The sequence below is a fragment of the Ovis aries genome, chromosome 1, assembly GCF_016772045.2.
Source record: "Ovis aries strain OAR_USU_Benz2616 breed Rambouillet chromosome 1, ARS-UI_Ramb_v3.0, whole genome shotgun sequence".
Classification (NCBI taxonomy): domain Eukaryota; kingdom Metazoa; phylum Chordata; class Mammalia; order Artiodactyla; family Bovidae; genus Ovis; species Ovis aries.
Window position 1 is genome coordinate 114,280,441 of NC_056054.1, and position 22,914 is coordinate 114,303,354.

At 42.5% G+C, this 22,914-nt stretch overlaps 1 protein-coding gene across 7 annotated transcripts in view; it reads left to right on the forward strand.

Annotated features, from left to right (window-relative positions):
* Positions 1–22,914, forward strand: part of DDR2 (discoidin domain receptor tyrosine kinase 2) — a 176,992-nt gene that overhangs the window by 109,543 nt on the left and 44,535 nt on the right. For all 7 annotated transcript variants that reach the window (XM_042257087.1, XM_004002713.5, XM_060415694.1 and 4 more), the window contains 4 exons: positions 19,380–19,482; positions 21,329–21,560; positions 21,883–22,030; positions 22,408–22,513. In XM_042257087.1, the coding sequence (XP_042113021.1) occupies positions 19,380–19,482; positions 21,329–21,560; positions 21,883–22,030; positions 22,408–22,513 (589 nt within the window). The remainder of the gene's footprint in view (positions 1–19,379; positions 19,483–21,328; positions 21,561–21,882; positions 22,031–22,407; positions 22,514–22,914) is intronic.

The window sequence follows — 22,914 nt, forward strand, 5'->3', positions numbered from 1 at the left end:
CCCAGAGAAATTAGGTAACTCATTTAAGGTTATAGACCTAGCCAAGTGGCAGAGCTGGGACGTGATCCACCTCCAGGGAGCATATTCTTGACCTCTGTGCTCTGCTGCCTCCTGGAGAGTTGCGCACTAAATGTGTGCTAACCAGTCACATCAAGTCTCTAATGTCATGCTGGCAGAGACAGTGAAGGCTGAGAGTGATCCAGAGGAAAACAAACTTGCTAGGTTGGGTAAAAAGAGAAAGGGAGAACATGGAGTAAAGACACATAACCACAAATAGAAAAACAAGAGGGTGGAGATGGTTGTCACTGAGCAGTAATAGGGCAAACGTGAAGCTAAGTTAGTACCCAAAGCAGGAACCACATGACTTTGGGATCCTTGGTATATGGCAAGTGCTTCCCAATCAAAGGCTTTGCCTTCACCCAGTGATAACAAAATGCCATGCTATGTCCTTCCTCCCAGGATGTATGTTCCTTTTGCTATAAGATTTCAACAAATCAGGAATCAGGGCATTCTAAAACTCAAAGAAGCAATAAGCCTCTCTGGGCCATCTTTCCAGATTGTTCCCTAAATTGGTGGTTCTCCTTGGCCCTGATGTCACACCACAGACAGTATGGAGAGTATGTGCTGACAGGAGAGAGTGATGGCAACGTAGATGGTGAAGAGACGATGGCAACTGAGAGGTCTATATTCGAGTCTCAGCTCTGCCACTATCTCCTTTGTGACTTTAGCTACGTTTCTTCACCTTACTTTGCTCACTTATAAAATGGGAAGAATAAAGTCTGCTTTCTGCCCTTCACAGGGTTACATTAGGGGGACCAAATGAGATAATGGAAGTCAATGGGCTCTGGAAAGTTACATGCAAATATCAAGGGTTGTAACTTGTTACTTTTGGAAGAGAAGGAAGTGAAACTAATGCAAACTATAAAACAACAGTTTCTTTCAAGCTGATGATGGAGGAGGAGAGAGAAAAAGAGTTCATTAGTGACTATTATGGTCCCTCGTGGTCTCCAAGAGAGACTCATGTTACCTTTGGGGAATAGGGGTTCTAACAACCCTGAACTCTGGCCATCCCAACTCCAAGGGATGCAGGGCCCTGTGCCCAGGCTGAGCATATCCATGACAGTGTTTTTTTTTTTTTTTTTTTCTGGGGAGAATAGTGTGATTGTTGACTTAGCTCTTGGTCTTAGCCAACAGGCCCCTGAAGAGCATGGATGTGGTAACATAGGCCTCCCAGAATTTTTCAGTGGTTTGGGCACATACACAGTAAAGTAAGGCAAAAGTTAAGACATTCAAAACAATGAGGGTTTTGGAGGGGCTTAAGTGGAAGGCGATGAGTTGCTAAAAAGTATGCAACTTCTTTTTTCCCTGCTTCACAGATGTTAATGACTTGGGTCATTGTCTTATCTGGTGTGGCGTTGATCTCCTGGGTCCTCATGATGGACACCTGTCATAATGCTTGGCTTGTAAAGGCAATCAGTAAGTGTTTGAGGAGTAAGAAGAAGGCAGGAAAGAAAGGACGTCGAGAAGCTCCCTTTCTTCTCTGTATTTTTCTACAAAAATGGATCTAAGTTATGCCATGAGAGGTTTGAGCTCACAAAGATGTTCAGAAGCTGAGAAGAAGACATAAGAATATCATTCTTTTAAATGATGGGGGTGTTAAGTAGAAGAATGACAGACTGAAGTTCCCTGAACTGCAGCTACTAATATGCAGTAATGAGGTCCAGCCCCTGGTGTCCGAGGGCTTTGAGAGCCTTTTTCCTTGCAGAGGTAGAGTAGCCTCTGTGATTATTCCTAAAAGCCTAAATTCCCTCTCCTCTGGTCTATGAGCAGAGCATTTTAGTGGTTATAAATAAAAATGTGCTTACATTGACCCAAATTTGTATTACTCTTGACATTTCAAGGGAAGGATTCAGACTTAATCTTTTGGGTGCTGTAAGCTATAGTCAAGATATAAGATCTAACGATGAAGAGTATCTTGTATGCATAATTATTGCTAATTTAAGAAATGTTTCATCTTGGCATAGGAGAATCCCTGGATATGGGGATAGGCTAAAGCCACATTGAGAAGGCTACAATATTAGTTTGTTTGTTCTAAGTAGGTTAAACCAATATTTAGGTCTTTTTATAGCTTCTTATTGAGTAACTTGCTAAATAGTAATGGATGCCTCTCCTCCTACTATACAAATACTACTTCTACTGCTCTTACTATTACTACTAGTGATAATAGCAATAATGACATGATAAATCTCTGGTTACTCTTTTTGTTTCTTCATCAAGTAAAATTAATCCTTAATTTCTCTTATGATGATGAATCTGGATTCCTCTCTTAAAGTGCCAAGAGTAAGAAAGTTACAAATATTAGGGTAAATTTAAGGACTTTTTCTACATTTATGACCACTAAGATGCCCTGCATATAGGTAGAAAACTGGCTCGTCCCAGTTCTCTGAGGCTTGGGTGGTCTTCTCTTTAGAAATGTGTTTGGGTCTTTGATTTTCTTAAGAGGATGTGAACCCAAAGTCCAGCCTGGCTAACAGTGAAAGCAGTTGGGTCTGCCTTTACACAGTAGGGTGGACTGTCTTCACCTTGGGCAATTGGCAGGGTTTAAACTTGGGTTCTTGGTCATTCAGTGCTTTTTAAAAACTCCCATGTTTTCTGTGGCCTCTCTTCCTGGTGGGTCCTGAACTCTAATCTTTATCAGATTCAAACACCCAGCTCAGCTTTTCAGAGCGTTTCTCCTTAGGTTTTTACACTGCCTCTCTTATACAACCCCAGCATTTGGCAAATGTACTGGACAAGAAAAAAGCTGCCTGCTAGAAGGATCTCCTTCAAAAACTCTGAGATTTTATCCTCCAGTGACCCTCTACCAGTGCGAAGCCCAGGGTCAGCCTCTTGCCTCTGCCCCTTGCAGTTGACAAACGGCTGCATATAACTGCAGAGGCGATGCTGCTTCTTAATCTCCCTTCTCTGAAGCTTCAGTTCCTCTGTTCTCACCATGTCAGCACAATCAAAAGGCTGTAAACAGATGACTTATAGATTTTATCTAGTTCTTCCACTTATCTTCAGGGGGAGTGTTGGTTACTATAAGCTACTCCATCCCACCTGGGAACAAAAATAAACAGTTAACTTTTACCTTGCTGTTGCTGTGATTCGTGTTAACTGATTATGCCTTGCTTTTTGAATTGGTTAGTAGGAAGCTCGGAGACAAATTTGAGGCCCATCACCAGCGAAGTGTATAGAACCAAATGTAATATTGATTATATTTTTAGTATTAACCTTAGCTCCAGCTTACCTTAATGTCCTTATTCTCTTTCCCCATATCTGCATTTCTACACTTATTTGTTTGTTTATTTACTTAGTATATTGTACAGTTTTGGAAGCCAGTTCCAATTTTTTTTAGAATGAGTCAGAGTAAAAATAGTTAAAAAATCAATAACACCTACCCTTTATTAAATGTTACTGTTCTAAGCATTACTGTGCTATAAACATTACTAAGTACTTGACATTTATAACTCATATTTTCTCATAAACAAGTACTGTTATTACTGTAAAACTGAGACGCTTAAAGCTTAATTAATCTTCCTAAGGCCATAAAACCTCTAAATTGCTTAAGAAAGAGTGAATGTAATATTTAAAATGAATGATCCCCTCTCCTTCTGGATATCATTTATTGAACCCTATTGCCTTCCAGGAATTGTTAAATTCCTTGCACATTACATCTCTGCAAAAACCTTGCTTGGCAGGATTATTTAAGATGAGGAAGTGGAAGTTCAGAGAGGCTTAGTAGCTTGTCTTGAGATCCTACAATTTGGAAATGGCAGAATCAAGTTTTAAGTAGGCCTCTTGTGATTCCAAACTATGCCACGACTTTGTTCTCAGCTCCTAGCTCATGGCTACCCAGCTGTCTCAACTTACCTCCTTGTTGAGGAAAAGGACACACTATTTTAGCAGGAGGCTTTCACTGACTTTGTTAACCAGGAAGTCTAACATACCTTGTCCAATCCTTATCTCAGTACCCGGAAATCCAGTACAGCTTGGGGACCCCTCTTCTGGAGTTCTACAATAATTGTTTCTGGAGAGTATTTTAGGCTTTTAGGAAAACTGCAATTCTAAAGGGCTGTTCTTAAGGGAAATTTAGACTTGGGCAAAAGAAGTCTTGGCAAAATAACCTCATTGTACTTAGAGGAACCCAAATAAGTTTCCTTGGCATCTAGCAAGACCCCAGTATGTAGATATTTACTTGCACAGTGAACAAGTCTGAAGCAGTCTGCTCAGTAGGGTTTCTGGGGAGAAGGGGCCCAAATGACAGCTTCTTTAATTAGACCACCTTGTCCTCTCTGGAGCTGGAAAAACTAGGTCATGGTAGCCTGAGATTGAAGAAAGAGGAACCAGGGATCAGATTTGAATTTCAGTCCTGATTACCTTAATCAGCTGTTCATCCTTGAATAAGTCGATTCACCTTTCTGAGCCTCAGAGGTTCTGATATTCATGGAGCCATCGGAAGGATCAATTTCTTGAAGGCCTGGCTCTAAAGTTTCATGATTGCAGATGTTCCTTTAGGTCATCAGCTGCCTCGGGCCCCCTGGTTGACCCTAATAGCTGAGCCGCACCCCCACCAGTCTTACCTGCCCTGTGCCAGAGGGGCCCAGCTGTCAGCTCTCCATGGCCTCAGGCCTGTGTGCCCTGTGAGTGTTTTCCTGGAAGCTGCATATAGGACACTCATTGATGGGGAGAGCCTGCGGTCTGGAGTTGACAGTGAGATGGTAAACATCATGAAACAAGCGGCCCTTTCAGGCTCTCAACTTTGGCAGCACAGTGTGAAAATAATTCTTGGAAGCTGGGGCCTGGTGGCAGCTGCTTCTCCTCAGCCTGCCTGCCAGGCCCTACCAGAGCTCAGGAGGAACTGCCTTGCTGCCTGGGCATGCAGCAGCCAGCGCTAGTAGTTTTCCACTCTGGGAAACTGGAAAAGTCAATTAGCTTCTCTGTCCAGGAGATTGGCGGGTAACGGAAGCGTAGGCAACCACCAAGACAACTCAGCAGGCAAAATCAGGTGATGCCTCTTTGCTTCAGGGTCTCTTGCTTCCCTTTGTGATTTTCTGCCTTCTCATGCTGCTTTATATTTCATAATGTGAAGCTCAGAGACAGATGGGTGGGTTTGGATTAACAATGAAGTGGGCTTGGGGGAAAGGAAGGGGACCTGACATTTAGGACTTGGGCCGACTTGGCAATTCTGAGTCTTCGCTCTTGGCTGGGATCCCTTCCACAGAAGGAGTTTGTCAAAAATAGGCGCATTCAACGGGAAAACCACATTGGTACTGCTGAGAAGTGCCACGTTGGTTGCTGAGGGCCAAGGTTTATCCTGGTTCCAAAGACCCACTAGGATGAGGAAGGCCATCCAAGCCCAGCTTGTCTACTTCCCTGTGTCCATTCTCTGAGGCTCCTGGGAATAGCAATTCATCAAGGAACTTTGCCTAGTGGCTGCTGTGATGGCTTTTATCTCTGAGCTCCCTTTCTTCATGCTATGCTCATTGGTCTCAGCTTCTAGACCTACAGCTCTGCTCCGTTGTCTGAAGAAGGTTTGTAATACTTGTAGCCCAGAGTCTTACTCTGGCTTGAGTTGGGGATCTTCTACTGACTAATAATCTGGTCAGAACTTTTCTTTGTCTCATGCAGTTCAGTTCAGCTGCTCAGTCATGTCTGACTCTTTGAGACCCCAGGCACTGCAGCATGCCAGGCCCCCCTGTCCATCACCAGCTCCCAGAGCCTGCCCAAACTCATGTCCATTGAGTTGGTGATGCTAACCAACTATCTCATCCTCAGTCATCCCCTTTGCCTCCTGCCTTCAATCTTTCTCAGCATCAGGGTCTTTTCCAATGAGTCAGTTCTTCACAGCAGGTGGCCAAAGTATGGGAGTTTTAGCTTCAGCATCAGTCCTTCCAATGAATATTCAGGACTGATTTCCTTTAGGATGGATTGGTTGGATCTCCTTGCTGTCCAAGTAACTCTCAAGAGTCTTCTCCAACACTGCAGTTCAAAAGCATCAATTCTTTGGTGCTCAGCTTTCTTTATGGTCCATCTCTCACATCCATACATGACTACTGGAAAAACCATAGGTTTGATTAGACGAACATTTGTCGGCAAAGTAATGTCTCTACTTTTTAATATGCTGTCTAGGTTGGTCATGGCTTTTCTTTTCCAAGGAGCAAACGCCTTTTAATTTCGTGGCTGCAGTCACCATCTTCAGTGATTTTGGAGCCCCCCAAAATAAAGTCTCTTTATTGTTAAGACAGTTCGTTTCTTACTGTTTCCATTGTCCCCATCCTCTCATGCAAATGCCCACAAAGCACTCTTGCAGCAATGTCCTCTAGAGATTGTTGTGGATTGGCAACAGGATGGCGCTTCCTGTGACAAACCCTGACCCTCATCAGGGAAACACTGCTAATCAGGGTATTTTCTCAGCAAACATGGGTTGAGTGCCTTTTATGGCCAGGCGCTTTGAGAGGTTCTGGGGCAGATCAGTTGTAGCACCTGCTCTAAAGCATTCAACATGTTGGTAAGATCATACTCTTCATTTATCCATCCTGGAATTCATCTTTCCATCCATCTACCCATCACTCTATCTCTTTCTTTCTTTATTTAATTGCTAAATTCATGGTGAGTACCTAATGGTACTCTGTGTTTGTAGGTGGTGAGGGGGGAAAGAAAAAACCTGATATAATAGTATTTTCAAAATTGCTTACAATTTCAGTAAGGAGGTAATTAGCACAAGTTAAATGGAAAGTCTCAGGTGAAGGTTGCTACCTAAATGAATGTCCCAATTGTTCTCACCATCACTTTTGTCCTCATACCATGTTTTAATGTTTTCCATAGTTTTGTCAGGCTTCTCTGTTAGATGGTGAAGTGTCTGCCTGCAATGCAGGACACCCACGTTTGATCCCTGGGTCAGGGAGATCCTCTGGAGAATGGAATGGCTATGCACTCCAGTATTCTTGCCTGCGAAATCCCATGGACAGAGGAGCTTGGTGGGCTACAGTCCACAGGGTCGCAAAGAGTCAGGCATGACTGAGCGACAGAACAACAAACTTGTTAAATTCATGAACAAAAAGATGTGTGTGTGTGTGTTAGTTGCTCAATTGTGTCCAACTCTTTGTGACCCATGAACTGTAGCCCGCCAGGCTCCTCAATCCATGGGAATTCTCCAGGCAAGAATACTGGAATGGATTGCCATGCTTTCCTTCAGGGAATCTCCCCAACCCAGGGATCAAACCCCGGTCTCCCACTTTGCAAGCAGATTCTTTACTGTCTGAGCCACCAGAGAAGCCCTACAATGGCCCAGACTTTTAAGGAAGTCTCAGATACCTGCTGCCAGGTTAAATGTCACTAATAGGGGTTATTCTTCCTTAACTTCCTAGGCCTTTTTTTTTCTTTCTTTAAAAATTTTTTATTTTATTTTATTATTTTGGCACATTTATTTATTCTTAATTGATTGCTTTATAATATTGGCTTGATTTACATCAACATGTTTTTAAGTTCTGCAATAATATTCAACACGATACAAAATTCTTCTTTTACTAGTTTTTTTACCTATATATATTTATTAAGGACTCAGTTAATGCCAGACACCCTACCATAAACCAGAGAGACAACAAAGAGAAAGCTAGATAGGATCCTTGCTCTCAAGACATGTACTGTTTAATGGAGAGGCCAGAATTAAACAATTATTTGTTCTAAAAGTGTAAAAAGTGGTATAAAAGAAAGGTAGTGCATTATAAGATTATGTAGCAAACAATTCTTATTGAGCTGAAGACACATAGAAATTCCCTGATGAAGGGATGGTCTGGGAGCTGGAGCTTGAGCAGGATTTAGGAGATAAAGGACGGGAAAGGAAGAATGTGTCAGGCAAAGGGAACATCATGTTTAGAAAGACCTCCAGGCTGGAGGATACTTTGTGTCTTTGTGAAGTTGAAATAAGACCAGTGTGCTGGAATATAGAGAGCAAAGATCTGGGATAGCACAAGATTAGGCCAGAGAGGTAACCTGAGGCCTGATCATGTAGGCCTCATGGGACACATTATCTTGAGAAGAATGAGAAGCTGTTAGAATGTTCATGTTCGAATAAGGCTTTAGGAAGCTCACCTGTGTTACTATATGGAGGAGGGACAATAGGAGAGCCAGGAAGAAGAGCTAGAAGGCATTATAGTATTCCAGGCACGAGGTGGTGGAGGTTGGGCCCTGCGTAGAAGTAGTGGGGAAGGGGAGAAATAGCTGAACTTAAAAAATTTGCAGGAGGTATTGGACTGGCAAATTTTTTAAGTTCAGCTATTTCTCCCCTTCCCCACTACTTCTATGCACGGCCTGGAGACCTGGGTTCAATCCCTGGGTTGGAAAGATCCCCTGGAGAAGGAAAAGGCTACCCACTCCAGTATTCTGGCCTAGAGAATTCCATGCAAGCCCATGGGGTTGCAAAGAGTTGGACACGACTGAGCGACTGTCACTTTCACTTTCATTGGGCTGGCAAAAGAGTTCATTCGGGTTTTCTATACCATCTATCTCACTGTTCACATTGTTTGCACAGTGCGCTGAACCCAGGGTAGGCAAGGCGTGAGTTAAGAAGCTGGAAAAGGATTCAAGGAGCCGTTGGAACTGCAGACACAATTATTCTCTCCTGGCTGACTCAGCAGCCATAACATAACCATAACATAACCTCACTTAACATAACCATGCTGTCACTCCAACACAGCCCCAGTGCAGCAGCAGGCAGGGCTTTCACGGCGAAGCTCATACAGGTAAACTGCACACAGTAGCCCGCGGCCAAGCGAGTACCTCGTGATACACATGTGCAGTGCTCTGAATGATCTCAGCCATTACATAACCATGCAAAGTCATTGTTTACAGAACATGGGGTGGGAGAGCCTGACTGGTGCTATCTTGTTAATTTCCTCACACCATCTTATGGAAAAATCTGAATAAACTTTTTGGCCAAACCAATAAATTTGAGGGATTTGCTGATGAACCAGATGATTCTCAGAGGCCAAGTTTACATCGCACTTCTTGATTGCCTCTTAGCAGAAATAACATGTCATCTATCATCTTGAATCCTTCCTCTCCAAAAAGTTTGTATCAGTTTCCAGGCAGAGGTTTAGAGACCACTGCCCCTCTCCCCCCACTCAGGGAGAGCCCTTCTAGTTTTTGTCAATGTTGTTGCCACTCTGCTATTTACACACAGTGGGCTTAAACCCTTTTGTGATGGAAGGACTGTAGGGGATGAGGAGGAGGGGCCTCTGAGACATTCAGCATTTTTTATGTGAAGAACTGGAGCCTCATCTTCTCCCCCAGTTCCTCTAATTATCAAACTTGATTGTGCATCAGTGCCAATGGCTGTGGGACTATCCTTTGCCGGGCCCCATCTGCAGATTCAGTAGGATGGGGATAGGGACTGAGAATTCGCATTTCTAACACGTTCCTGGGTGCTGCTGGTGCTGCTGGGCCTGGGAGCATGCTCAGAGGACCACAGCTCTAACAGTGTTAGATAAGGAGACTGGAACCTTGGGGAAGGGAGTTGGCGCTCCTTTGTACCAAGGAGAATATCCCAGGTAGGATCTCAGGTTTTCTCTCTCTCTGTTAAACAGGGTAAATTCCCATATACATTTAGTTAGACCATAAAATAGAAAGGATCCCTGAACCTAGGAAATATAATGGAAACAAAATGTTTCATGAAGGCAGCTACAACAGCAGCAGCTCTGTTGAGACTTCTTGGTTGCTGTTCCCAGGATAAGCTATGCCTTGGTAGGGAAGTTATTTGCAACAATATCATGATTCACCCCAGGCGACCCCCCTTCCCCATTTCTGGTTTACTTTAGATGTTCCGGGAAACAGTTCTCATTACACTCACAGCTCAGTGTCTAGAGATACATGATAGCTGGGAATGAAAGCCCAGTGGGACTGTGAACATGGATTTCTCTTTCTGTCCGGCATGGCCTCAGAAGATCATCTGGTGTTCAGGCTGGGAGGGATCTGGGAGCAGAGTGGTTCCCAAGACTGGCTGCACAGCAGACTCACTGGGAAAACTTTAGAAGTGCGCAGGTTCCTGGGCTCAGCTTCAGAAGCAGAGGCTCACAAATGTGTATTCTAGAACCTTCCCAATTGGAGAAGGAAATGGCAACCCACTCCAGTATTCCTGCCTGGAGGATCCCAGGGACGGGGGAGCCTGGTGGGCTGCCGTCTATGGGGTCGCACAGAGTCGGACACGACTGAAGTGACTTAGCAGCAGCAGAACCTTCCCAAGCAATTCTAAACAATTGGTCCATGGACTGGCTTTTGGGAACCACTGCCTTAGCGAACATCTATTCTGACTCCCTTGCTGTCCACAGGAGAAAACAGATCCGAAGAGGCTGTGGCGTTTGCTCAGATCCCACATGGGTTAAGTGGTGGAGCCAGGAATGAACTTGAACTCATTTGCTTTTCAGAGGTTGTAAAGTTTAGTGTTGTCACAGACTCTAGAGCCAGATTCTAATCTGAGTTAGTATTTACTCAATGAAAGGTCTTGGGCAATTATTTAAATTCTTTCTGGTAAAATGGGTAGTAAGTGGGAAACCTGAAATAATGAGTAAGAAAACGCTTATCTTGTTGCCTGACACTTGATAAATGCCTCTAAATGAATGTTATTATTACATATTTCATCGAATTTAAGAAACTGCTGACTCTAAGATGTGTCATTACTTTCTGTGCCTCTAAGGAAAGAAAAACACCGATGAACCATGACTCACTATTTGCTTGCAAGATGCATTCAGATTTTAGGGACGTTCACATGTGAAAAAAATGGGAAATACGGTATTCCACTTCTCTTTCCTCCACCCTATAAAGATAATTATGTTATTAAATTAAATACTTCAACAGTGAATACAGATCTGTGAAGAAGAAACACACAACATTTGAGAAGAACAGCAAGGAGACCAGTGTGGCTGATGGGAGGGTAGGGTGGAGGTGAAGTTCAGGACAATCAGGGGGCAGGTTATGTGTGAAGATTTTTAATTTCATTACAAGTGAGATGGGAAGTTAATGGAGAGCTTTGAACAGAAGATTTACATGATCTCATTTATATCATAGTAGATATATGGCGAAGGGTAGGGTGGATGAAGGGAGGCCAGGTAGAAGATTCTTATTCTATTCATGGTGACAGGACAGTAAATTGGCCTAGACTGGTAGCACAGTATTTGCAAAAGGTAGATGGGATATGGGAATACTTTTTAGAGTAGCTAACAGAATCTCCTATCAGCTGATGGACTGGATATGAAGTGTGAAAGGAGTCAAAGATGGGCCTCAAGATTTTTGGCTCAAGTCATTGGAATAATGGAGTTAGCTGAAATGGAAAGACCCAGGAGTGAGTTTCAGAGGGAGAATATTTTACTCAGCTTTCTTTTTATTCCTAAGCAATATCTATCTCCAAGGTTTACCTTCTGTTTTCAAGAAATGTTTTAAAGCAACTATTCTCTCCCCAGTTGTGCACTGAGAAACAAAAGAAAAATGAACAGGACACAGTCCTTTTACTTTTTGCCTCCAAAACCTTGCCATCTGTAGGGAGACAGGACTAGACACAAGTGTTACATAGCAGTGTATGCCTACTGCTATAAGAGAGATGTTGGAAATGTCAGAAATCAGAGCAAGGAGAAATTTATTGAAAGTGGTACTATCCTCCCTCCAAAATGCTTGCTTTAGTTGAGTACAAGTTTATTAGATGGCCAAAGGAGGATGCTACATAATAACGTAGGCTAGTCTTTCCACTGAAGGTACACTGACCTCCTTGCTCAAACTCAACCAACCAAAAATGCTCGTTCTGTGCATTCCCTGTTCCCTTTACATGAAGCGTGCTCCCCTCTGGAGTCACCTGGTTTGCTGTCTTCCTTCCTTGAGATCTATATTCAGTTGCCTTATCTTTACCATCTTCTCTCAGATCAGATACTAATTTGCTTTCTGTCCTCTCTTCCACCCTAGAATGTAAACTCTGTGACAAAAGGCACTCTGCCTCTTTTGTTTGCTACTGTGACACTACAGAAATCCCCCCAACTCACTGAGCAAGTTAATAAAAATAAGCATTAAAAACCTCACAGATTTGGAAAGCAGTGCTCAAATAGATTTTCATGCTGGGGGTGATGTTGCGGATAGGACTAGCTTTGGGAACCAAGCTTTGGTTTCAGAAGGGAGAGGGGAATGCCGGGGAGCAGCTCTCTTTTGGATCTGCTGAGCAGCTTGCGTCTTGGGAGAGACCGCTTGCCTCCAGTCACTCTTTTGGCTGAAGCAGAGAGGGCAGTCTGGTGCGCTGGGACAGACTTTGGGTTGGGACTCAGAAATGTGATCCAAGTCAAACCCCTACTGCTTAATAGTCATGGGACTTCAGTTTGTTTCCTCATATATATAATCTAAAAATAATAGTACATGCCTTGCCTATTATATTGAGTTATTGGAAGGGTAAAATGAGGTAGGCAATTGGACAGCACTTTGCAGACTGTGGAGAATTGTGTTTTAGGGGTCAAGATGGCAATTGAGGGCACTGCAACATGGATGATTCTCAAAGGAGCCAGGAATAGCTGCCTTGGCCAGCTCAGCCCCTTCCCCAGGAGGTCCCTGAGAGGAATATACCCACAAGGGACAGTTGCAAAGGGAAAGCAAAGTGCAAGTAACTGCACCTGTGTCCCAAATGTCCGTGCAAATACTCTGGAAGACTGGACTAGGGCATGTAGATTGTGGGCTAGACCTCCAGAAGCTTTTCCTTGCCACTGGTGCTAAAGGTTAGAACATTTAGTACACCCAACACCATGTAGGAGAAGTTTCAAGCAGGGGGCCGGAGCAGACCTGGAATCAGGGTACCACTTTTGCTGAGTGATGGAATCGAGCAGAAGAGAGGACCATGCCCTGTGTGTGATTTTGAAATGTATATTGACCTCATTCATTAGTAATCTTGGCTCACTGGCATCTTGTATTAGAATTTCCTAATCCTTACTCCTCCCTTCAGTTTCTCATTCTAGAGAGTTCAGAGGTTGAGAATTTGATGCTTCATTCGTGAAACTCCCAGGTTTACACTTAAGATTTGCATTTAAGAGTCTAGAATAATGATTATCTGTGGAACCAATCACCTCTGAAGGAGAAGTTATATATTTGATAAGAAAAGGCAAAACTAAATCCCCATGCTCATCTCTTGATTCAAATCTGACTTGGAAAAGGAAGTGAACAGTAACATAGAAGAGTTTCAGTTGGGTGTATGGCCATGTTTCTTGCCATAGCTACCTATATATGATTTTCCTTAATCATACTATTTCTGGGAGAGTAAGCTGGCCTAGAACCATCCTTTCCCTAGGGTCACACAAGAATCCAGGAGCTTTGCTTGGTGTGATACACACAGAAGGGCCTCTTGCCTTCACTGTGTCATTATTACAGTGGACGTCATTATTTTCCAAGCCCACCCTGTTCGCAAGGACAGCAGTTGGGCTGTTTCTGTGCCAACCTTGGACACAATGCTCGTGTGGAATCATTTTCTCCTTGACACTTTGCAGCCACGCCAGGGAACTTCTAGGAGAGGAGTTTGGCTCCTGCTAGCCTTGTGACTTCCCTACCTCTGTCGCCTTCCTGCCTAGGGAAATCTCACCTATCTTCCTGCCATGTCTACTTCATGCTACAGTCCGTTAACAAGCACAGGCTTTCTAGGAAGTCATTGGTTTTCAAGCAGTTTCTTTCTTATTTCTTCTCTGTCAACATAAATCTTCCAAATGGTGAAGGAATAGGAAGGCCTGGCTACCTGCTTTGACAAGGGGTTTGAAAATATACAAATAAAATCTCAATGTGTTATCCCATTCCAGAGGTTACTTTTTGAAAAATAACTTCATTGATGTACAACTGACATACAGTAGACTACACATGTTAAAAAATGCATGATTTGGTCTGCTTTGACATATGTATAGACCTGTGAATTCATCACCATAGTCAGGATAATGACCATATCCATTCCTGCCAAATGTTTCTTTGTGCCCCTTTGTAATTCCTCCTGCCCACTCCTTCCTTCCCTAGGAAGCCACTGATTGTCTTTCTGTCACTGTGGATTGACTTGTTTTCATTTTCTAGAATTATGTATAAATGGAAGCATGCTACATGTACTCTTTTTCTGCCCAACTTCTTCAATACTTTCCCTCAGCAGACATTTTGAAAGTCATCTGTGCTGTAGTAGGTACTGATGGAGCATCCTCTTCTGTTCCTACTGGGTAGTAGAGCTGGGACTATGGTGAGGCAAAGGAGGGGCCTAGGGTGCAAAGTGGAAGTGGGTGCTTGCCCTCTGCAAAGGCAGCGCTGGCACTCCCATGACCCTGGGAGTGAATGCCTCCTGACATTTTGTGCCCTTGGCGTCTCACTTGCTTCATTCTAATCCCAGTCCTGCTGAGTAGTATTTCATTGCATGGGTATATTGTGATTTGTTTATCCCTTTACCTGTTGATGACATATGATCATTTCCCAATCTTAATTACATATGGGAAATAAAGCTGTGAGGCACACTCCTAAGTCTTTGTATGAACATACACTTTTATTTCTTTTGGGCAAATATCTAAGAGTGAACTGGGCTTCCTAGGTGGCTCAGTGGTAAAGAATCAGCCTGTTGATGCAGGAGACTCCGGTTTGATTCCTGGGTTGGGAGGATCCCCTGGAGGAGGAAATGGCAACACACTCTAGCATTCTTGCCTGGAAAACCCCATGGACAGAGGAGCCTGGCGGTTTACAGCCCATGGGTCACCAAGAGTCAGACACGACTGAGCACGCACCCAAGCATAGCTATGCGGGTCTGCTTCTAGACTTTCTCCTGATTCATTGGTACGCTTGTCTGTCTTTACACCAATATCACACAGTCTTGATTTCTATAGTTTTGTAATGTCTTTAAGTCTGATGTTAGTCCTTCTGCTTTGATCTTCTTTTCCAGTTTTTCAGCTTTTCTGTGGTCTTTGCCTTTCCATATGCTTTTCAGAATCAATCCGTTCATTCACACTAAAGTGTCTGCTGAGACTCTGATTGGGTGGAATGGGCGAGTTGACTCTCCTGACCCGTGAGCGCAGTAGTGTGTATCTCTACTTCCTTAGGTCTTTCCTTTCTTTTTGTGGTGTTGGGTAGTTCTTAGTATTTAGGTCTTTCACTCTTTTGTCAGGTTTGCTGTTCTTGTTCAGTCACCTAGCCATGTCTGACCCTTTGCAACCCCATGGACTGTAGCACGCCAGGCCTCCCTGTCCCTCACTTTCTCCCAAAGTTTGCCCAAGTTCATGTCCATTGCATCCAGCCATCTCATCCTCTGCCTCCCTCTTCTCCTGCCCCGAGTCTTTCCCAGTATCAGGGACTTTTCCTGTGAGTTGGCTGTTTGCATCAGATGATCAGAATACTGGAGCTTCCACTTCAGCATCAGTTTATTCCTAAGTATTTTGTAGTTTTTGATGGTATTTAAATTGCAACTGTTCACCATGTATAAACTTTATCTAATTTTTTATGTAACTGCTCATATTATCTCCAATTAAAGGCAGTTTTACTTCTTCCTTTCCAATCTGGGCATCTTTTATTATTGTTTTCCCCTTGACTTGTTGTTCTATCAGGAAATTTCAGTATTCTAAAATATTCAATCATTATGAGAATAATTTCAATATTCCAACATTGAGCTATAATTGACATATAGCAGCATACTAGTTTCAGGGATACAGTATATTGAAATGATAATTGTACATATTGAGAAATGATCACAACAGTAAGTCTAAGTTGACATCTGTCACCATGCATAGTTACAAAAATATTTTTTCTTGTGATAAGAACTTTTAAGTTCTAAAGTTCTACTCTCAATAACTTTAAGTATGCAGTACAGTATTGTTAATTATAGTCCCATGCTATACTTTATATCCCTATGACATGTTTATTGTATAATTAGAAATTTGCACCTTTTGATCCCTTTCACCCAGTTGGTTCATCCCCCACCACCTGCCTCTGGCAACCATCGATTGATGTTCTCTGTATCTGTGAGCTTTTTTTTTTTCTTTCTTTTTTTGATTGTTTGGTTTTTAGATTCCACACGTAAGTGAATCATATGCTATTTATCTTTGACTTATTTCACTTAACATAATGCTTTCAGGATCCATCCATGTGGTCACAAATGGCAAGACTTCATTATTTTTCTTATGACTGATTATCATTCTATTGTCTATACTCCATTGTGTATGTACATACATATACATATATATGTATGTACACACACACACACCCCCCACATCTTCTTTATCCATTCACCTATCAAAGGACACTCATGTTGTTCCATAACTTAGCTATTATAAAGAATGCTACAATTGAAATGAAGGGTAAACATGTAGTTTTGAGTGCGGTTTTCATTTTCTTCAGATAAATGCCCAGAAGTAGAATTGGTAGATCATATGGTAATCATATTTTTAATTTTTTGAGGAGCCTTTGTATTTTTTTCCATAGCTGCTGCACCAATTTACATTTCTATCAGCAGTACATAAGCAGTCTCCTTTCTCCACATCCTCGCCAATACTTGTCACTTCCTATCTTTTTTATAATAGCCATTCTGACAGATGTGAGGTGCTGTCTCACTGTGGTTTTGATTTGCATTTCATTGATGATTAGTGATGTTAAGTTTCTTTTCCTATACTATCCGTATGTTGACCATCTGTATGTCTTCTTTGGAAAGGAGTTAGTTGAAGAATAGTGGCTCAGACAGTAAAGCGTCTGCCTACAATGCGGGAGACCTGGGTTCAATCCCTGGGTAGGGAAGATCTCCTGGAGAAGGAAATGGCAACCCACTCCAGTATTCTTGCCTGGAAAATTCCATGGACATAGAAGCCTGGTAGTCTACAGTCTATGGGGTCGTAAAGAGTCGGACATGACTGAGCAACTTCACTTTTACTTTCCAACTATAATTATGAAGTTGATAACTTTTTGGCAGGGTTTCTTTTTTTTTTTCTTGGCTTCATTTGTTGGGAAGCTTTGTTATGAGGTGAATAAACGTTTAGTACTGTCATGTATTCTTAATGAATGAACACCTTCATCACTGTGAAATACCATCTTTATCCCTTGTCTTGATATATTGGATCTGACATTCAGCTTTCTTTTGATTAACTTTTCATGGTATATTTTTTCCATATTTTCTTATAATTTATCAGTGTTTTTATATTTAAAATATGTTTCTTATAGGTTATATGTACTTTAAACTTGATTATTCTTTTTAAATCCACTCTGATAATTCCTACTTTCTAATTGGTATATGTACACCATTTCTATTTAATGGGAGTATTTATACGGTTAGCATAAAATCTGTATTCTTGCTATTTGTTTTCTATTTGTCTGATTTGTTTCCTTTAATTCTATCTTTTTTTAACTTTAATTGAATTTTTATGATTCCATTTTATCTTTTCTTGACTTACTATCCATAAGTCTTTAAAAAATATGACTTTAGTGCTTGCTTTAGGGTTTCTAGTGTACATCTTTAACTAAATAAAGTCTACCTTCACGTGATGTTATATCATTTCACGTAGAGTATAAAAAACCTTTCAACAGGACAGCTTCTATTTTTCCTCTTTAAGTCTTTATGCTGTTATTGTCATGCATTTTAATTTTGTATATGTCCTAAACACAGTATATTATTATTTTTATTTAAATAGCCTATTGCCTCTTAAAGAGATATAAATAACATTAAAAATCATCTTATTTACCATGTAATTGCCATTTTGAATGAGATATTTGCTGTCATCTTTATCTTTGGTCCTCTGATCATAAAGTATCCTTTTCCTCTAGATGTTTTTAAAATTTTCTCTTTATCACCTGTTCTAAGCAATTGGATTATGATATGCTGTGGCATAGTTTTCTTTTTTTTTTTTTGCTTCAGATTTTATAATAATAATATAATAATAAAAATACAATTTTGCTTCTTGAGTTTATAATTTTCATCAAATTGAAACAATTTTACACCATTTTTATTCAAGTAATTTTCTATCTTCCTCCTTCCTCTTCACAGAATTCATTTACATGTATATCCAGATATTTGAAATTGCTCCATATCTTACTGATGTTCTGCTTTTTTGTATCATTGCTTGAGTCTCTTTTCTTTCATCGTTTCATTTTGAACAGTTTGTACTGTTGTTTTTATGTGTATTATTTTCTTTCCAATATGTGATTTGCTTTTAATTCCATACAATGTATTTTAGCTCACATATCACGTTTCATCTCTGGAAATTTGATTTACCACTTTTCTATATCCTCTATAGCTTTCCTTATTTTTTGAACCTATGAAACACAGTTATGACTATTTTGGTGTTTTTCTTTACCCATTCTAACTTCTGTATTAATTATGAATCTGTTTCAATTGATTTTTTTTATTATATATACTACTTCTCTGCTTCTCTTACAGCCCAGTTTTTTAAATTGCATGGGACATACCTATACTAAAAAATTATTCATTGTTTATCTGAAGTTTAAATTTAGCTAAGGATCCTCTATTTTACTGCAATTTGTGTCTTGAGACCTTTAGTCCCCTTGACCTCTCCAGACTCTTTTCTTTGTCTTCTGAGCTCAGGAAATCCTCCAGCCGCTGCCTGAGTTTTTACTCCCTCTGCTACAGCCTGGATGCGCTCATGGAAGTAAGCTGTTGCCATTGTGGAGCTCATATTCTTCGTTTCCTTTCTCTTAGGGATTGCTGCCCTTTGTTGTCTGATTTTCATTATGTTGAAACCCAATTTTTCATATACTATTCCTGTTTTTTGGTTGTTTTACCCAGGAGAATAAATCTGGACTTTGTTAGTCTATCTTGGCTGAAGGAGGAAGTCCATCTCTAGAGGTTATTATTCTTAGCCAGAGGCAAAAACATGATGCTGATGTGGCCAAAGCCATGTGTTCAATACCTTTAGGAGAGTTTTTTAAAAACTCTGCTCCATAGTTTTATGAAATCAGCTGTCTAAGGAAAAAAATGCTATGGGTCATAAAAGGTACCTAGTAATTATGAGGATGTGGACTTAACCACTGTTGGGAAACTGATTAGAAATGCATGTCTGCTAATAAGGAAATGGGGATGGGCCATGGAGTTATTACCAAGTGAAAGGATAAATCAGCACGTCAAAGGATTGTCAGAATTTGGACCAAAAGATAGGGTTGACTGAAGGTCAATGATTGGAAAACAGATGCTAATAAGTTTGGAGGCCAATCCAGGAAGAAAAGGCTGAGAGAGTCAGAGTGGTCACACTGGGGTTGCAGAGGGATTTAGCCCCTCTTTCCTGTCCAATAATCAACTGCATTCTGGCTGGGGGCCTCTGAAAATAAAAGTAAAAGCGTTTCCTCTCTTTTCTCTTTGGTGCCTCTTGGTTCAGCTGTATGCCGCTACCCTCTGGGCATGTCAGGAGGCCACATTCCCGATGAGGACATCACAGCCTCCAGTCAGTGGTCAGAGTCCACCGCTGCCAGATATGGAAGGTGAGAATGGGCACCTCAAAAAAACCTGAGTTCTGGGTTGGACAGATGGCTCTCTTGGGGCTTCCCAGGTGGCTCAGTGGTAAAGAATCTGCCTGCCAATGCAGGAGATGCAGGTTCGATCCCTGCATTAGGAAGATCCCCTGGAGTAGGAAATGGCACCCCACTCCAGTATTCTTGCCTGGAGAATTCCATGGACCACCTGGCAGACTGCAGTCCATGGGGTTGCAAAGAGTCAGACACTTCTGAGGGACTGAGCATGCATGCATGGGTTGGACAGAATAACTGGCTCAAGGGGCTAACAGAGAAGGATGATACTTGGTGGGAGCTGGTGGGAATGGGGGAAGACACCATGTGCTAGTCTAGCAACCTCACCCCTAGAGCCTCACCACTTAGGTTGCAGGTTGGTTTATTGACATGTAGTATACTTGCTTTGAACCCCCTCTTTTGGGAGGGGAGGCAAGAATACTGGAGTGGGTTGCCATTCCCTTCTCCAGGGGATCTTCCTGACCTAGGGATCAAACCTGGGTTTCCCTCATTGTAGGCAGACACTTTACCATCCCCTGGAGAAGGGAATGGCAATCCACTCCAGTATTCTTGCCTGGAAAATCCCATGGACTGAGAAGCCTGGTAGGCTACAGTCCATGGGGTTGCAAAGAGTCGGACACGACTGAGTGGCTTCACTTTACACTTGCTTTAGCCACTTTCTTCTCAGCATGAACTACTGCAGGAAGTGGACTACAGTGGTACCTACGGGAAAGTGCAGATTAGGTAGGACACTGGGAGTTAGGAGACCTGATCCTCTTCTTGGTGAGTATCTGTGAAACATCACTCACAGGAAAAGACATCAAGGACTTAATTAGACATTGAGGTATCTAGCAAATTCTTCCCTCCTCTCAAGGATACCTTACACTGAAGGGCCATCCTCATCCATAAACAAAATATGGTAGGTTTCTTCTGGTCTAATATCAGGGGTCCTTTAAAGCGATAAACCCCCTTGTCAAAAACTATTTAACTTGTTAGGAAATAACCTTCTTCTTGGAATCTAGTTCTTTTGGTGTAAAGTGTTGATCTCTGTTAAAATGGAATCATCCATTTTAAACCTTCCTATAAACATCCCTATAAACCTTCTCCATGATTTCTGTCTTGGTGTGTGAAAGATTAGAGTGATGTCTGGTAGGGCTGGAAGGGAGTGGCAATGAGTAGGTATCATCTGTGAGAGGAGACACATTCCTGGGAAGAGGGAAGAGGGGAAGAGGGTCCCACGATAAGCTTTACAATGATTTCAGTTTTGCTTGCTGGTTGGTCATCCTGGAGGTCATAAAATGAAACCAGATTATTTACTCTTCCCTGACATGCCCTTACTCCTCACTCACCATAGGTTTTCATGGCTTTTTGCGGAGCTGCCACACTCACCCTGCTGGTTGAAATTCCACTGCATTGCACAACCCACACTGCAGATCTAATGATTCCTCCCTCCCCACTCGTATAACTTGATATCCAGGCAAGGAGTGGCTAGCTTTGTTATAAAGAATAGAGGGTAGGGAGGGTTTCATTGCATGGGACCTCCCTTGAGACCTCTAAATAAGGGTGGGAAGTAAAGGCTACATGTTACCATCTCCTTGGTGGTGAGTGTCTTTCTGGGTTTCATGGTGCCCCAGGGAGAGGGAACTGGCCACAAGTGGGTATGGTGGTGACAGTCAGACTGGTGGGAAGAGCCCAAAGTGTCCGTCTGGACTGGACTCCCAGCCTGCTCTCTCCCTTCAGGACTGGCAGCTGCTTGCTGGGGACTGGCAAATAACTGCAGTTTCATGGTTCCTTCCTCTTCCCCTAACCCCCATCCATCAAGGCTGGACTCAGAAGAAGGGGACGGAGCCTGGTGTCCCGAGATTCCAGTGGAACCCGATGACCTGAAGGAGTTTCTGCAGATTGACTTGCACACCCTGCACTTTATCACTCTGGTGGGGACCCAGGGACGCCATGCAGGGGGCCATGGCATTGAGTTTGCCCCCATGTACAAGATCAACTACAGTCGAGATGGCACTCGCTGGATCTCTTGGCGGAACCGGCATGGGAAACAGGTAAGAAAAAGAGACATCCAAACCCTGGGATGTCTGGGACTGTATTTTGACTTAGGCTAGAAGAGGAAGCACACAGATTGTCTATGCAGGTGTATGTGTCCACAGACCTGCCATGCCCTTGTGATTGTGTGACCCAAGATGAAGAGGATAGGGTGGGGGCACAGACAGGGATATCAAGGCTGCTGAGAGAGCTGTGAATGATTACATTCTGCTCCTTGGATTAAAAAGAGAGGTTCCATCAAAGAGATAATGACTTGGGGAATGAAGAAGAGTCAGCATAACTTCACTGCATCTCCTCACTCTTTCTCTTCCTTCTTCTCAGGTGCTGGATGGAAATAGTAACCCCTATGACATTTTCCTAAAGGATTTGGAGCCACCCATTGTGGCCAGATTTGTCCGCTTTATCCCAGTAACTGATCACTCCATGAATGTGTGCATGAGGGTGGAACTTTACGGATGTGTCTGGCTGGGTAGGTGTCTGAAGAGAGAGAGCTTATAAACTTTATTAAAAACATCAATCCCTGGTCAATAAAGGCAATCAAATCAGAAGGAGGATTTACTTCCACTAAGAATTTCACTGGAATTACTAATCATCCTGGTTAGAGTAAAGAAAGGAATGTTATTCATCCATCCAGGGTGTTGTGCCCCACACCCTTACTTTGCTGACTGCTGCTGCAGAGGAGTGCTCCGCAGGATTGCTCCTTGTGTGCCCAAATTGAATCCTAGGTGGACACACTGCTCAAAATAGCACTCTTGAAGCCTCAGATAGTTCCCTGGGATAGCTGGTCTAAGCAGCAGGTACATCTCCTTCCCAAAGGCACTGACACATCCGTGTTTCCTTTGGCAGATGGCTTGGTGTCTTACAGTGCTCCAGCTGGACAGCAGTTTGTACTGCCGGGAGGCTCCATCATTTATCTCAACGATTCTGTCTATGATGGAGCTGTTGGGTACAGGTAAATCCTGGGAGACTTTAATCATCAGACTAGGAAATTGACCACCAGAAGAGAATAATACTTTATCATGGGCTGGGAACAACACTCAATGAAGCAGTCAACTAGCCAGTGTTTATTTAGCACTTATACTAGGCATCATGAGATAAATTTAGATAAAGTAAAATCAGTTCAGTTCAGTTCAGTCACTCAGTCATGTCCAACTTTTTGTGACCTCATGGACTGAAGCACGCTAGGCTACCCTGTCCATCACCAGCTCTCAGAGCTTGCTCAAATTCATGTCCATCGAGTTGGTGATGCCATCTAGCCATCTTATCCTGTGTTGTTCCCTTCTCCTCCTGCCTTCAATCTTTCCCAGCATCATGGTCTTTTCCAATAAGTCAGTTCTTCGCATCAGGTGGCCA